Raw genomic sequence first — 17,038 nt, 5'->3', positions numbered from 1 at the left:
GGGAGGGGGGGGCGGAGCGGAAACAGGGAGGGGGGGGCGGAGCGGAAACAGGGAGGGGGGGCGGAGCGGAAACAGGGAGGGGGGGGCGGAGCGGAAACAGGGAGGGGGGGGCGGAGCGGAAACAGGGAGGGGGGGGCGGAGCGGAAACAGGGAGGGGGGGGGGCGGAGCGGAAACAGGGAGGGGGGGGCGGAGCGGAAACAGGGAGGGGGGGGGGCGGAGCGGAAACAGGGAGGGGGGGGGCTGAGCACGGAGGGGGGGGCGGAGCGCGGAGGGGGGGCGGAGCGCGGAGGGGGGACGGAGCGCGGAGAAGAGTTGGGGGGGAAAGAGTTTGGGGTGGTGAGAATTGGGGGGAGAGTTTTGAGAGGGGGAAAGTGAGGGGGTGCGGAGAGGGGGATCTCTCACCCCCACAGACAGCTTATCAGGGATATATCATACAGCGGTATTTCAGGAGTCTCCCTGTAACACTAAATACCTGCACCGCAGCCCCGCCCCTGTCACGTGCACTTACCAAGCCCCGCCCCTGTCACGTGCACTTACCAAGCCCCGCCCACGCCTCTGTCAGACGCTCTGCGGCCAGCTATCCTCCCCGGAAAGCAGCACAAAGCACAGCCTTGCTGTTCGGAACAGCAGATTCTCGGGCAGTATGAGCACACATAATCTGCACAGAATAAATACCAAAGAATCGGACCGGAGTTTAATAATCTAAATATTATAAACTGTTCCTAATGACTGGCACCTCCGGGCAATATTCCGGTGTAAACTCCGCCTGTGTGAGCGGAATGTGCGGTCTGTGAGCCTCCGCTGGTTGTGCTGCACGTGCCGCCGCCGCCGCTGCTGCTGGAGAAGTCAGGCGCGTCATCAGTGTCCCTCACCTGTGACGTAATGTATTCCCATATACATGTATACAGCTCACCTGTGACGTAATGTACTCCCATATACATGTATTCACCTCACCAGTGACGTAATGTACTCCCATATACATGTATTCACCTCACCAGTGACGTTATGTATTCCCATATACATGTATTCACCTCACCAGTGACGTTATGTATTCCCATATACATGTATACACCTCACCTGTGACGTTATGTATCCCATATATATGTCACAGGGTGTCACACAGCAGGCAGTGTGTGATCTGTCACAGGGTGTCACAGCAGGCAGTGTGTGATCTGTCACAGGGTGTCACACAGCAGGCAGTGTGTGAGCTGTCACAGGGTGTCACACAGCAGGCAGTGTGTGATCTGTCACAGGGTGTCACACAGCAGGCAGTGTGTGATCTGTCACAGGGTGTCACACAGCAGGCAGTGTGTGATCTGTCACAGGGTGTCACAGCAGGCAGTGTGTGAGCTGTCACAGGGTGTCACACAGCAGGCAGTGTGTGAGCTGTCACAGGGTGTCACACAGCAGGCAGTGTGTGATCTGTCACAGGGTGTCACACAGCAGGCAGTGTGTGAGCTGTCACAGGGTGTCACACAGCAGGCAGTGTGTGAGCTGTCACAGGGTGTCACACAGCAGACAGTGTGTGAGCTATCACAGGGTGACACACAGCAGACAGTGTGTGAGCTGTCACAGGGTGTCACACAGCAGGCAGTGTGTGAGCTGTCACAGGGTGTCACACAGCAGACAGTGTGTGAGCTGTCACAGGGTGTCACACAGCAGACAGTGTGTGATCTGTCACAGGGTGTCACACAGCAGGCAGTGTGTGATCTGTCACAGGGTGTCACAGCAGGCAGTGTGTGAGCTGTCACAGGGTGTCACACAGCAGGCAGTGTGTGAGCTGTCACAGGGTGTCACACAGCAGGCAGTGTGTGATCTGTCACAGGGTGTCACACAGCAGGCAGTGTGTGAGCTGTCACAGGGTGTCACACAGCAGGCAGTGTGTGAGCTGTCACAGGGTGTCACACAGCAGGCAGTGTGTGAGCTGTCACAGGGTGTCACACAGCAGACAGTGTGTGAGCTGTCACAGGGTGTCACACAGCAGACAGTGTGTGAGCTGTCACAGGGTGTCACACAGCAGGCAGTGTGTGATCTGTCACAGGGTGTCACACAGCAGGCAGTGTGTGAGCTGTCACAGGGTGTCACACAGCAGGCAGTGTGTGATCTGTCACAGGGTGTCACACAGCAGGCAGTGTGTGAGCTGTCACAGGGTGTCACACAGCAGGCAGTGTGTGAGCTATCACAGGGTGTCACACAGCAGGCAGTGTGTGAGCTGTCACAGGGTGTCACACAGCAGGCAGTGTGTGAGCTGTCACAGGGTGTCACACAGCAGACAGTGTGTGAGCTGTCACAGGGTGTCACACAGCAGACAGTGTGTGAGCTGTCACAGGGTGTCACACAGCAGGCAGTGTGTGAGCTGTCACAGGGTGTCACACAGCAGGCAGTGTGTGAGCTGTCACAGGGTGTCACACAGCAGGCAGTGTGTGATCTGTCACAGGGTGTCACACAGCAGGCAGTGTGTGAGCTGTCACAGGGTGTCACACAGCAGGCAGTGTGTGAGCTATCACAGGGTGTCACACCGCAGGCAGTGTGTGAGCTGTCACAGGGTGTCACACAGCAGACAGTGTATGAACTGTCACAGGGTGTCACACAGCAGACAGTGTGTGATCTGTCACAGGGTGTCACACAGCAGACAGTGTGTGATCTGTCACAGGGTGTCACAGAGCAGGCAGTGTGTGAGCTGTCACAGGGTGTCACACAGCAGGCAGTGTGTGAGCTGTCACGGTGTCACACAGCAGGCAGTGTGTGAGCTGTCACAGGGTGTCACACAGCAGGCAGTGTGTGAGCTGTCACAGGGTGTCACACAGCAGGCAGTGTGTGATCTGTCACGGTGTCACACAGCAGGCAGTGTGTGATCTGTCACAGGGTGTCACACAGCAGGCAGTGTGTGAGCTGTCACAGGGTGTCACACAGCAGGCAGTGTGTGAGCTATCACAGGGTGTCACACAGCAGGCAGTGTGTGAGCTATCACAGGGTGTCACACAGAAGGCAGTGTGTGATCTGTCACAGGGTGTCACACAGCAGGCAGTGTGTGATCTGTCACAGGGTGTCACACAGCAGGCAGTGTGTGATCTGTCACAGGGTGACACACAGCAGGCAGTGTGTGATCTGTCACAGGGTGACACACAGCAGGCAGTGTGTGAGCTGTCACAGGGTGTCACACAGCAGGCAGTGTGTGAGCTGTCACAGGGTGTCACACAGAAGGCAGTGTGTGATCTGTCACAGGGTGTCACACAGCAGGCAGTGTGTGATCTGTCACAGGGTGTCACACAGCAGACAGTGTGTGAGCTGTCACAGGGTGTCACACAGCAGGCAGTGTGTGAGCTGTCACAGGGTGTCACACAGCAGGCAGTGTGTGATCTGTCACAGGGTGTCACACAGCAGGCAGCGTGTGATCTGTCACAGGGTGTCACACAGCAGGCAGTGTGTGATCTGTCACAGGGTGTCACACAGCAGGCAGTATGTGATCTGTCACAGGGTGTCACACAGCAGGCAGCATGTGATCTGTCACAGGGTGTCACACAGCAGGCAGCGTGTGATCTGTCACAGGGTGTCACACAGCAGGCAGTGTGTGATCTGTCACAGGGTGTCACACAGCAGGCAGCATGTGATCTGTCACAGGGTGTCACACAGCAGGCAGTGTGTGATCTGTCACAGGGTGTCACACAGCAGGCAGTGTGTGATCTGTCACAGGGTGTCACACAGCAGGCAGTGTGTGAGCTATCACAGGGTGTCACACAGCAGGCAGTGTGTGAGCTATCACAGGGTGTCACACAGAAGGCAGTGTGTGATCTGTCACAGGGTGTCACACAGCAGGCAGTGTGTGATCTGTCACAGGGTGTCACACAGCAGGCAGTGTGTGATCTGTCACAGGGTGACACACAGCAGGCAGTGTGTGATCTGTCACAGGGTGACACACAGCAGGCAGTGTGTGAGCTGTCACAGGGTGTCACACAGCAGGCAGTGTGTGAGCTGTCACAGGGTGTCACACAGAAGGCAGTGTGTGATCTGTCACAGGGTGTCACACAGCAGGCAGTGTGTGATCTGTCACAGGGTGTCACACAGCAGACAGTGTGTGAGCTGTCACAGGGTGTCACACAGCAGGCAGTGTGTGAGCTGTCACAGGGTGTCACACAGCAGGCAGTGTGTGATCTGTCACAGGGTGTCACACAGCAGGCAGCATGTGATCTGTCACAGGGTGTCACACAGCAGGCAGTGTGTGATCTGTCACAGGGTGTCACACAGCAGGCAGTATGTGATCTGTCACAGGGTGTCACACAGCAGGCAGTATGTGATCTGTCACAGGGTGTCACACAGCAGGCAGTGTGTGATCTGTCACAGGGTGTCACACAGCAGGCAGTGTGTGATCTGTCACAGGGTGTCACACAGCAGGCAGCATGTGATCTGTCACAGGGTGTCACACAGCAGGCAGTGTGTGATCTGTCACAGGGTGTCACACAGCAGGCAGTGTGTGATCTGTCACAGGGTGTCACACAGCAGCTATTGTAGTGTTTAAGGCTTTTTACAACTTGCATAAATAATGTTTTCTGGTAAGATATCCCAAGAAGACATTTTATGAAAATATTAGTATTGCGGTTTCCTTCCGTTAGGGAATAATGTTGCATACAGCTGCTGCTGCTGCTGCTGCTGCCACATTACTACAATACTACAATACCAGCAGTTCTCATACTGTGCTTGTGAGTTTCCGAGTCAGATCGCTGTAAGTTATGCAAGCCCCATGACATTGTATATGTTTCAGTTAACTTTCCCCTAACTCTGCAATACATAACTGTAGGATATTCCTGATACTAAAACACCTGGAATTAGTTCAACACCCTCCGGCAGTGAAAGGGTTATTCTACATCGTGCTTTTAAAATATATATTTTGTTTACTGGCACTATCTGAGAAGCTGGACACAGTGACACCCTCACAAGAGCACTGTCACACATTATATTTTCCTCAACAGGTAGCAATGTATAACAGACTAGGGGGCCTATGCAGAGAGCAGCGAATTTTAAAATTGGCGAATTTATTAAAAAGTAGCTTTTTTGGAGAGTTTTATTCTCCATATGCAGAAAAGTGCGAATTCTGCTATGTTTAACATGGATGCGTGTGGCGAGTTTAAATTGGCGAGATGCGCGCTTCAGAAACGTGTAAAAACAAATTTGCGCCTTTTTTTTCCCTTTGCAATGGCCGCGAGCGGCAGCTTCTTGCCAATTTTTTCTGGCGAGGCAAAAAGGAGACAATCGCGCCATTTTATTGGCGCGAACAGCCGCTAGATGCCGTTCGCGCCTCTCTGCATTAGGATATTTTTAAAACTGGCGAGATTGAGGTTCTCGCCAGCCGCGAGGCGAGTTTTACAAATAGAAAAGAAAAATTGGCGCGTTTTTCGGAACTCGCCATTTTCTGCTGCTTTCTGCGCGATTTTCTCCAAAAAATGGCGAATTTCGAAATAGCGCTGCTCTCTGCATAGGCCCCTTAGTGTCCCTCCATTACTGCCAGCAGTATACACACTGCAGCGCGTCCCAAGGCCTGTGCTCTGAATCCCCTCGTCTCATCGTGTGCGCCTCCCTGTAAGGAACAGGGGACAATGTCAGCCGGTCCCCGGTCATTGAACGTTTGTTCTACTTGTATTGTGTGTTGCAGGACCTGGCGTGTTAGAAGCGTGTTCACTCCCGATCGAAGCAACAAGATGGATGTTCCCTGGTCACTCTCTGCCAGATTTGTAGGGTGCGTTTGTTTAGTTTATTTGCTGATTGTATTCGCTTGTTGGTGTGTGTGTGTGTGTGTACTGTATACATATACACACACAAACACACATATATACATATACACACATATATATATATATTTATGTGTGTGTGTGTATATATGTGTGTTTATATGTATATGTATATGTGTGTGTGTGTGTGTGTGTGTGTGTGTGTGTGTGTGTGTGTGTGTGTGTGTGTGTGTGTGTGTGTGTGTGTGTGTGTGTGTGTGTGTATATACTGTATATATACTGTATATATACTGTATATTGTTTAGCACATTCAAATGTATTTTGTCTGTATTCTTTCCTCATAAATATGGGTCATTTAGTTCAATACTTTGACCAAAATATTTGAAGCTGTAACCACGTCACGGTGACCCCATATCAGCAGGTCCTACACCGGGGGGGCGCAAACTGGGGGGGCACACCTGTCCTACACCGAGGGGGCGCAAACTGGGGGGGGGGGCACACCTGTCCTACACCGGGGGGGCGCAAACTGGGGGGGGCACACCTGTCCTACACCGGGGGGGGCGCAAACTGGGGGGGGCACACCTATCCTACACCGGGGGGGCGCAAACTGGGGGGTGCACACCTGTCCTACACCAGGGGGGCGCAAACTGGGGGGGGCACACCTATCCTACACCGGGGGGGCGCACACTGGGGAGGGCACACCTGTTCTACACCGGGGGGGCGCAAACTGGGGGTGCACACCTGTCCTACACCGGGGGACGCAAACTGGGGGTGCACACCTGTCCTACACCGGGGGGGGTCGCAAACTGGGGGTGCACACCTGTCCTACACCGGGGGGGCGCACACTGGGGGGGGCACACCTGTCCTACACTGGGGGGGGCGCAAACTGGGGGGGCACACCTGTCCTACACCGGGGGGGCGCACACTGGGGGGGGGGCACACCTGTCCTACACCGGGGGGGCGCAAACTGGGGGTGCACACCTGTCCTACACCGAGGGGGCGCAAACTGGGGGGGGGGCACACCTGTCCTACACCGGGGGGGGCGCAAACTGGGGGGGCACACCTGTCCTACACCGGGGGGGCGCAAACTGGGGGTGCACACCTGTCCTACACCGGGAGGGGGCGCAAACTGGGGGGGCACACCTGTCCTACACCGGGGGGGTGCAAACTGGGGGGGGGGCACACCTGTCCTACACCGGGGGGGCGCAAACTGGGGGGGCACACCTGTCCTACACCGGGGGGGAGCAAACTGGGGGGGGTACACCTGTCCTACGCCGGGGGGGCGCAAACTGGGGGGCACACCTGTCCTACACCGGGGGGGCGCAAACTGGGGGTGCACACCTGTCCTACGGGGGGCGCAAACTGGGGGTGCACACCTGTCCTACACCGGGGGGGGGGCGCAAACTGGGAGGGCACACATGTCCTACACCGGGGGGGCGCAAACTGGGGGTGCACACCTGTCCTACGGGGGGCGCAAACTGGGGGTGCACACCTGTCCTACACCGGGGGGGGGCGCAAACTGGGAGGGCACACATGTCCTACACCGGGGGGGCGCAAACTGCGGGTGCACACCTGTCCTACACCGGGGGGGCGCAATCTGGGGGTGCACACCTGTCCTACACCGGGGGGGGCGCAAACTGGGGGTGCACACCTGTCCTACACCGAGGGGGCGCAAACTGGGGGTGCACACCTGTCCTACACCGGGGGGGCGCAAACTGGGGGTGCACACCTGTCCTACACCGGGGGGGGCGCAAACTGGGGTTGCACACCTGTCCTACACCGGGGGGCGCAAACTGGGGGGTGCACGCCTGTCCTACACCGGGGGGGGGGGCGCAAACTGGGGGGGCACACCTGTCCTACGGGGGGGGGCGCAAACTGGGGGTGCACACCTGTCCTACACCAAGGGGGTGCACACTGGGGGGGCACACCTGTCCTACACCGGGGGGGCGCAAACTAGGGGTGCACACATGTCCTACACCGGGGGGGCGCAAACTGCGGGTGCACACCTGTCCTACACCGGGGGGGCGCAATCTGGGGGTGCACACCTGTCCTACACCGGGGGGGGCGCAAACTGGGGGTGCACACCTGTCCTACACCGAGGGGGCGCAAACTGGGTGTGCACACCTGTCCTACACCGGGGGGCGCAAACTGGGGGGTGCACGCCTGTCCTACACCGGGGGGGGGCGCAAACTGGGGGGGCACACCTGTCCTACGGGGGGGGGGCGCAAACTGGGGGTGCACACCTGTCCTACACCGGGGGGGCGCAAACTGGGGGTGCACACCTGTCCTACACCAGGGGGGTGCACACTGGGGGGGCACACCTGTCCTACACCGGGGGGGCGCAAACTAGGGGTGCACACCTTTCCTACACCGGGGGGGGCGCAAACTGGGGGGGCACACCTGTCCTACACCGGGGGGGCAAACTGGGGGTGCACACCTGTCCTACACCGGGGGGCGCAAACTGGGGGGGCACACCTGTCCTACACCGGGGGGGCGCAAACTGGGGGGGCACACCTGTCCTACACTGGGGGGCGCACACCTGTCCTACACCGGTGGGGGGGGGCGCAAACGGGGGGGGCACACCTGTCCTACACCGGGGGGGCGCAAACTGGGGGGGGGGCACACCTGTCCTACACCGGGGAGCGCAAACTGGGGGGGGCACAACTGTCCTGCACCGGGGAGCGCAAACTGGGGGGGGGCACACCTGTCCTACACCAGGGGGGGGCGCAAACTGGGAGGGCACACCTGTCCTACACCGGGGGGGAGCAAACTGGGGGGGGGGCACACCTGTCCTACGGGGGGGGGCGCAAACTGGGGGGCACACCTGTCCTACACCGGGGTGGCGCAATCTGGGGGGTGCACACCTGTCCTACACCGGGGGGGCACAAACTGGGGGCACACCTGTCCTACACCGGGGGGCACACCTGTCCTACACTGGGGGGCGCACACTGGGGGGGGGGCACACCTGTCCTACACCGGGGGGCGCAAACTGGGGGGTGCACACCTGTCCTACACCGGGGGGGCGCAAACTGGGGGGGGGGGCACACCTGTCCTACACCGGGGGGCGCAAACTGGGGGGTGCACACCTGTCCTACACCGGGGGGGTGCACACCTGTCCTACGGGGGGGGGGGGCGCAAACTGGGGGGTACACACCTGTCCTACACCGGGGGGGCGCACACCTGTCCTACACCGGGGGGGCACACCTGTCCTACACCGGGGGGGGGGGCACACCTGACCTACACCGGGGGGGCGCACACCTGTCCTACACCGGGGGGGCGCACACCTGTCCTACACCGGGGGGGGGCGCACACCTGTCCTACACCGGGGGGGGGGGCGCACACCTGTCCTACACCGGGGGGGGCACACCTGTCCTACACCGGGGGGGCCACACCTGTCCTACACGGGGGGGCACACCTGTCCTACCCCGGGGGGGGGGCACACCTGTTCTACACCGGGGGGCGCACACCTGTTCTACACCGGGGGGGGCACACCTGTCCTACACCGGGGGGGGCACACCTGTCCTACACCGGGGGGGGGCACACCTGTCCTACACCGGGGGGGGGCACACCTGTCCTACACCGGGGGGGGGCACACCTGTCCTACACCGGGGGGGGGCACACCTGTCCTACACCGGGGGGGGCGCACACCTATTCTACACCGGGGGGGCGCACACCTGTCCTACACCGGGGGGGCGCACACCTGTTCTACACCGGGGGGGCACACACCTGTCCTACTCCGGGGGGGGGCGCACACCTGTCCTACACCGGGGGGGCGCACACCTGTCCTACACCGGGGGGGGCGCACACCTGTTCTACACCGGGGGGGCACACACCTGTCCTACACCGGGGGGGGGCCACACCTGTCCTACACCGGGGGGGGGGGGTAAGGGGGGCACACCTGTCCTACACCGGGGGGGGCACACCTGTCCTACACCGGGGGGGCACACCTGTCCTACACCGGGGGGGCGCAAACTAGGGGTGCACACCTTTCCTACACCGGGGGGGGGCGCAAACTGGGGGGGCACACCTGTCCTACACCGGGGGGGCAAACTGGGGGTGCACACCTGTCCTACACCGGGGGGCGCAAACTGGGGGGGCACACCTGTCCTACACCGGGGGGGCGCAAACTGGGGGGGCACACCTGTCCTACACTGGGGGGCGCACACCTGTCCTACACCGGTGGGGGGGGGGGGCGCAAACGGGGGGGGCACACCTGTCCTACACCGGGGGGGCGCAAACTGGGGGGGGGGGGCACACCTGTCCTACACCGGGGAGCGCAAACTGGGGGGGGCACAACTGTCCTGCACCGGGGAGCGCAAACTGGGGGGGGGCACACCTGTCCTACACCAGGGGGGGGCGCAAACTGGGAGGGCACACCTGTCCTACACCGGGGGGGCGCACACTGGGGGGGGCACACCTGTTCTACACCGGGGGGGAGCAAACTGGGGGGGGGGGCACACCTGTCCTACGGGGGGGGGCGCAAACTGGGGGGCACACCTGTCCTACACCGGGGTGGCGCAATCTGGGGGGTGCACACCTGTCCTACACCGGGGGGGCACAAACTGGGGGCACACCTGTCCTACACCGGGGGGGCACACCTGTCCTACACTGGGGGGCGCACACTGGGGGGGGGGGGCACACCTGTCCTACACCGGGGGGCGCAAACTGGGGGGTGCACACCTGTCCTACACCGGGGGGGCGCAAACTGGGGGGGGGGGCACACCTGTCCTACACCGGGGGGCGCAAACTGGGGGGTGCACACCTGTCCTACACCGGGGGGGTGCACACCTGTCCTACGGGGGGGGGCGCAAACTGGGGGGTACACACCTGTCCTACACCGGGGGGGCGCACACTGGGGGGCGCACACCTGTCCTACACCGGGGGGGCACACCTGTCCTACACCGGGGGGGGGCACACCTGACCTACACCGGGGGGGCGCACACCTGTCCTACACCGGGGGGGGCGCACACCTGTCCTACACCGGGGGGGGGGGGCGCACACCTGTCCTACACCGGGGGGGGGGGGGGGCGCACACCTGTCCTACACCGGGGGGGGCACACCTGTTCTACACCGGGGGGCGCACACCTGTTCTACACCGGGGGGGGCACACCTGTCCTACACCGGGGGGGGCACACCTGTCCTACACCGGGGGGGGGGCACACCTGTCCTACACCGGGGGGGGGTACACCTGTCCTACGCCGGGGGGGCGCAAACTGGGGGGCACACCTGTCCTACACCGGGGGGGCGCAAACTGGGGGTGCACACCTGTCCTACGGGGGGCGCAAACTGGGGGTGCACACCTGTCCTACACCGGGGGGGGGCGCAAACTGGGAGGGCACACATGTCCTACACCGGGGGGGCGCAAACTGGGGGTGCACACCTGTCCTACGGGGGGCGCAAACTGGGGGTGCACACCTGTCCTACACCGGGGGGGGGCGCAAACTGGGAGGGCACACATGTCCTACACCGGGGGGGCGCAAACTGCGGGTGCACACCTGTCCTACACCGGGGGGGCGCAATCTGGGGGTGCACACCTGTCCTACACCGGGGGGGGCGCAAACTGGGGGTGCACACCTGTCCTACACCGAGGGGGCGCAAACTGGGGGTGCACACCTGTCCTACACCGGGGGGGCGCAAACTGGGGGTGCACACCTGTCCTACACCGGGGGGGGCGCAAACTGGGGTTGCACACCTGTCCTACACCGGGGGGCGCAAACTGGGGGGTGCACGCCTGTCCTACACCGGGGGGGGGGGCGCAAACTGGGGGGGCACACCTGTCCTACGGGGGGGGCGCAAACTGGGGGTGCACACCTGTCCTACACCAAGGGGGTGCACACTGGGGGGGCACACCTGTCCTACACCGGGGGGGCGCAAACTAGGGGTGCACACATGTCCTACACCGGGGGGGCGCAAACTGCGGGTGCACACCTGTCCTACACCGGGGGGGCGCAATCTGGGGGTGCACACCTGTCCTACACCGGGGGGGGCGCAAACTGGGGGTGCACACCTGTCCTACACCGAGGGGGCGCAAACTGGGTGTGCACACCTGTCCTACACCGGGGGGGCGCAAACTGGGGGTGCACACCTGTCCTACACCGGGGGGCGCAAACTGGGGGGTGCACGCCTGTCCTACACCGGGGGGGGGCGCAAACTGGGGGGGCACACCTGTCCTACGGGGGGGGGCGCAAACTGGGGGTGCACACCTGTCCTACACCGGGGGGGCGCAAACTGGGGGTGCACACCTGTCCTACACCAGGGGGGTGCACACTGGGGGGGCACACCTGTCCTACACCGGGGGGGCGCAAACTAGGGGTGCACACCTTTCCTACACCGGGGGGGGCGCAAACTGGGGGGGCACACCTGTCCTACACCGGGGGGGCAAACTGGGGGTGCACACCTGTCCTACACCGGGGGGCGCAAACTGGGGGGGCACACCTGTCCTACACCGGGGGGGCGCAAACTGGGGGGGCACACCTGTCCTACACTGGGGGGCGCACACCTGTTCTACACCGGTGGGGGGGGGGCGCAAACGGGGGGGGCACACCTGTCCTACACCGGGGGGGCGCAAACTGGGGGGGGGGGCACACCTGTCCTACACCGGGGAGCGCAAACTGGGGGGGGCACAACTGTCCTGCACCGGGGAGCGCAAACTGGGGGGGGGCACACCTGTCCTACACCAGGGGGGGGCGCAAACTGGGAGGGCACACCTGTCCTACACCGGGGGGGAGCAAACTGGGGGGGGGGCACACCTGTCCTACGGGGGGGGGCGCAAACTGGGGGGCACACCTGTCCTACACCGGGGTGGCGCAATCTGGGGGGTGCACACCTGTCCTACACCGGGGGGGCACAAACTGGGGGCACACCTGTCCTACACCGGGGGGGTGCACACCTGTCCTACGGGGGGGGGGGGGGCGCAAACTGGGGGGTACACACCTGTCCTACACCGGGGGGGCGCACACTGGGGGGCGCACACCTGTCCTACACCGGGGGGGCACACCTGTCCTACACCGGGGGGGGGCACACCTGACCTACACCGGGGGGGCGCACACCTGTCCTACCCCGGGGGGGCGCACACCTACACCTACACCGGGGGGGGGGGGCGCACACCTGTCCTACACCGGGGGGGGGGGGCGCACACCTGTCCTACACCGGGGGGGGCACACCTGTCCTACACCGGGGGGGCCACACCTGTCCTACACGGGGGGGCACACCTGTCCTACCCCGGGGGGGGGGGCACACCTGTTCTACACCGGGGGGCGCACACCTGTTCTACACCGGGGGGGGCACACCTGTCCTACACCGGGGGGGGGCACACCTGTCCTACACCGGGGGGGGGCACACCTGTCCTACACCGGGGGGGGGCACACCTGTCCTACACCGGGGGGGGGCACACCTGTCCTACACCGGGGGGGGGGCACACCTGTCCTACACCGGGGGGGGCGCACACCTATTCTACACCGGGGGGGCGCACACCTGTCCTACACCTGGGGGGGCGCACACCTGTTCTACACCGGGGGGGCACACACCTGTCCTACTCCGGGGGGGGGGGGCGCACACCTGTCCTACACCGGGGGGGCGCACACCTGTCCTACACCGGGGGGGGCGCACACCTGTTCTACACCGGGGGGGCACACACCTGTCCTACACCGGGGGGGGGCCACACCTGTCCTACACCGGGGGGGGGGTAAGGGGGGCACACCTGTCCTACACCGGGGGGGGGCACACCTGTCCTACACCGGGGGGGGGCACACCTGTCCTACACCGGGGGGGCACACCTGTCCTACACCGGGGGGGCACACCTGTCCTACACCGGGGGGGCGCAAACTAGGGGTGCACACCTTTCCTACACCGGGGGGGGCGCAAACTGGGGGGGCACACCTGTCCTACACCGGGGGGGCAAACTGGGGGTGCATACCTGTCCTACACCGGGGGGCGCAAACTGGGGGGGCACACCTGTCCTACACCGGGGGGGCGCAAACTGGGGGGGCACACCTGTCCTACACTGGGGGGCGCACACCTGTCCTACACCGGTGGGGGGGGGCGCAAACGGGGGGGGCACACCTGTCCTACACCGGGGGGGCGCAAACTGGGGGGGGGGCACACCTGTCCTACACCGGGGAGCGCAAACTGGGGGGGGCACAACTGTCCTGCACCGGGGAGCGCAAACTGGGGGGGGGCACACCTGTCCTACACCAGGGGGGGGCGCAAACTGGGAGGGCACACCTGTCCTACACCGGGGGGGCGCACACTGGGGGGGGCACACCTGTTCTACACCGGGGGGGAGCAAACTGGGGGGGGGGCACACCTGTCCTACGGGGGGGGGGCGCAAACTGGGGGGCACACCTGTCCTACACCGGGGTGGCGCAATCTGGGGGGTGCACACCTGTCCTACACCGGGGGGGCACAAACTGGGGGCACACCTGTCCTACACCGGGGGGGCACACCTGTCCTACACTGGGGGGCGCACACTGGGGGGGGGGGGCACACCTGTCCTACACCGGGGGGCGCAAACTGGGGGGTGCACACCTGTCCTACACCGGGGGGTCGCAAACTGGGGGGGGGGGGCACACCTGTCCTACACCGGGGGGCGCAAACTGGGGGGTGCACACCTGTCCTACACCGGGGGGGTGCACACCTGTCCTACGGGGGGGGGGGCGCAAACTGGGGGGTACACACCTGTCCTACACCGGGGGGGCGCACACTGGGGGGCGCACACCTGTCCTACACCGGGGGGGGGCACACCTGTCCTACACCGGGGGGGGGCACACCTGACCTACACCGGGGGGGCGCACACCTGTCCTACACCGGGGGGGCGCACACCTGTCCTACACCGGGGGGGGGGGGGCGCACACCTGTCCTACACCGGGGGGGGGGGCCGCACACCTGTCCTACACCGGGGGGGGCACACCTGTCCTACACCGGGGGGGGCCACACCTGTCCTACACGGGGGGGCACACCTGTCCTACCCCGGGGGGGGGGGCACACCTGTTCTACACCGGGGGGCGCACACCTGTTCTACACCGGGGGGGGCACACCTGTCCTACACCGGGGGGGGCACACCTGTCCTACACCGGGGGGGGGCACACCTGTCCTACACCGGGGGGGGGGCACACCTGTCCTACACCGGGGGGGGCACACCTGTCCTACACCGGGGGGGGGCACACCTGTCCTACACCGGGGGGGGCGCACACCTATTCTACACCGGGGGGGCGCACACCTGTCCTACACCGGGGGGGGCGCACACCTGTTCTACACCGGGGGGGCACACACCTGTCCTACTCCGGGGGGGGGGCGCACACCTGTCCTACACCGGGGGGGCGCACACCTGTCCTACACCGGGGGGGGCGCACACCTGTTCTACACCGGGGGGGCACACACCTGTCCTACACCGGGGGGGGGCCACACCTGTCCTACACCGGGGGGGGGTAAGGGGGGCACACCTGTCCTACACCGGGGGGGGGGCACACCTGTCCTACACCGGGGGGGCACACCTGTCCTACACCGGGGGGGCACACCTGTCCTACACCGGGGGGGGCACACCTGTCCTACACCGGGGGGGCACACCTGTCCTACACCGGGGGGGCACACCTGTCCTACACCGGGGGGGGGCACACCTGTCCTACACTGGGGGGGGCACACCTGTCCTACACCGGGGGGGGTCACACCTGTCCTACACCGGGGGGGGCACACCTGTCTTACACTACCAATATCACACGGTCCTATGTATTTCTTTGTTGTGACAATGAATACAATATAGCTATATTTATAATTGGGGTAAATTATCTCAACTGTTGTAAATATTATAGCTATATTGTATTCATTGTCACAAGCCAGTGTGTGTATATTATATACATGTGTGCATTATGGTGGGTGTTACTATTAATCCTGCCTTACCATTTATGTTTTAGAAAATTGAAGCATTTAGAGTTGTCTGCTACTATTGGGCAGATAATTATTTGTGTATATTACTAAGCGTTGTGTACAGAAGTTCTTACTGTTACAGGGAGGAACTCTACATATCATACAATTAGCTTTTCTCCTAAGGCTAATGCGACGATCATTTGAATAGGAGTGTTTCATTGGATAGCGAGTGGTTTCCGCGGGGACAGGTCATGGATCCTGATACCTGGTCCCTTTACACTATTTTTATAGTCAATAAAAAGGCTTTTATTTCACAATTATACTATCATTCACATCACAGCGAGTGCATGTAGTAGGGCTTCTTTTCTTTCCCTTATATACCTTCACTTGCCCTATATTGCACCGCAGTGTATCTCTACACAGACTGATGCAGACAGTTTTCCCTTCCCCTTACCCCGATTATATACAGTATTCCTCAGGGGCAGGAGGGGGGTTCAGTACATAGAGAATAGAGAAGGCACAGAAAGTGAAGGATGTAAATGTAATCACATAGACAAAAGGTATTGCACTGACAGAGATACTGTAGAGACAGGCAATTGGACCACCCTGGGTCACAGGTGATGAGGAACTGCAGCAATCCTGCCTGGTATAGATGCCTGCGGTGGCAGCAATATCCAGATCCAGCTAAAAGCAGAAGGAACAGATAGTACACGTCCAAAATCCTCAGCAAAGTCCACCAAATACCGAATTAAAGTCTATGGTGCTTCTATGTTGTCTCCAACGCGTTTCACTCATAAGAGCTTTATCAGTGGTTAGTTTGCCAAAAATGTATTATATTTTATTATATGAAAGGGAAACAGGGAAACATTATATGAAAGAGCAAGTTTCTCTCAGATTAGTTTGTTCTTCATTACTTTTCTCCCGAACAGATCCTTTGCATACTTCACTATTAAAGACAGACTACCTCAGATCCTGACTAAAGTGATTGACACCGTTCACAGAAATAAACACAAGTTCTTAGAAGAATATGGAGAAGTAAGTTTTCTTCTCTCTCCATAAATGTGTTCAAGAAATAATATGCACGGCTCCCGCGCGCTCTCTCCTATCGCCGATCTCTCTCTGTCCTGTCGCCGCGCTCTCTGTCTCTCCTGTCGTCTCTCTCCTGTCGCTGTGCTCTCTGTCTCTCTCCTGTCACCGCGCTCTGTCTCCTCCTGTCACCGCGCTTTGTCTCTTTTCTGTCGCTGCGCTCTCTGTCTCTTCTTTTGCCGTGCTCTCTGTCTCTCTCTTCTGTTACCGCTCACTCTCCTGTCGCCGCGCGCTCTCTCTTCTGTCGCCGCGCTCTCTCCTGTCGCCGCGCTCTCTCTCTCCTGTCGCCGTGCTCTCTCTCCTGTCGCCGTGCTCTCTCTCCTGTCGCCGTGCTCTCTCTCCTGTCGCCGTGCTCTCTCTCCTGTCG

At 61.8% G+C, this 17,038-nt stretch overlaps 1 protein-coding gene across 4 annotated transcripts in view; it reads left to right on the top strand.

The window, feature by feature from the left end:
- Nucleotides 1-570: 570 nt before the first annotated feature.
- The window catches only part of DCPH1 (damage control phosphatase 1), a 29,156-nt gene continuing 12,688 nt past the window's right edge, over nt 571-17,038 (top strand). The window contains exons 1-3 of one of the 4 annotated variants that reach the window (XM_075603068.1): nt 571-885; nt 5,649-5,732; nt 16,515-16,620. In XM_075603068.1, the coding sequence (XP_075459183.1) occupies nt 884-885; nt 5,649-5,732; nt 16,515-16,620 (192 nt within the window). In that variant the 5' untranslated portion in view covers nt 571-883. The other 3 variants (XM_075603071.1, XM_075603067.1, XM_075603070.1) reach the window with 3 other exon arrangements.

Source organism: Ascaphus truei, chromosome 5 (assembly GCF_040206685.1).
Source record: "Ascaphus truei isolate aAscTru1 chromosome 5, aAscTru1.hap1, whole genome shotgun sequence".
Lineage (NCBI taxonomy): Eukaryota > Metazoa > Chordata > Amphibia > Anura > Ascaphidae > Ascaphus > Ascaphus truei.
Note: the sequence above shows the minus strand (reverse complement) of the source record. Positions and strands in the feature narration are given on the sequence as shown.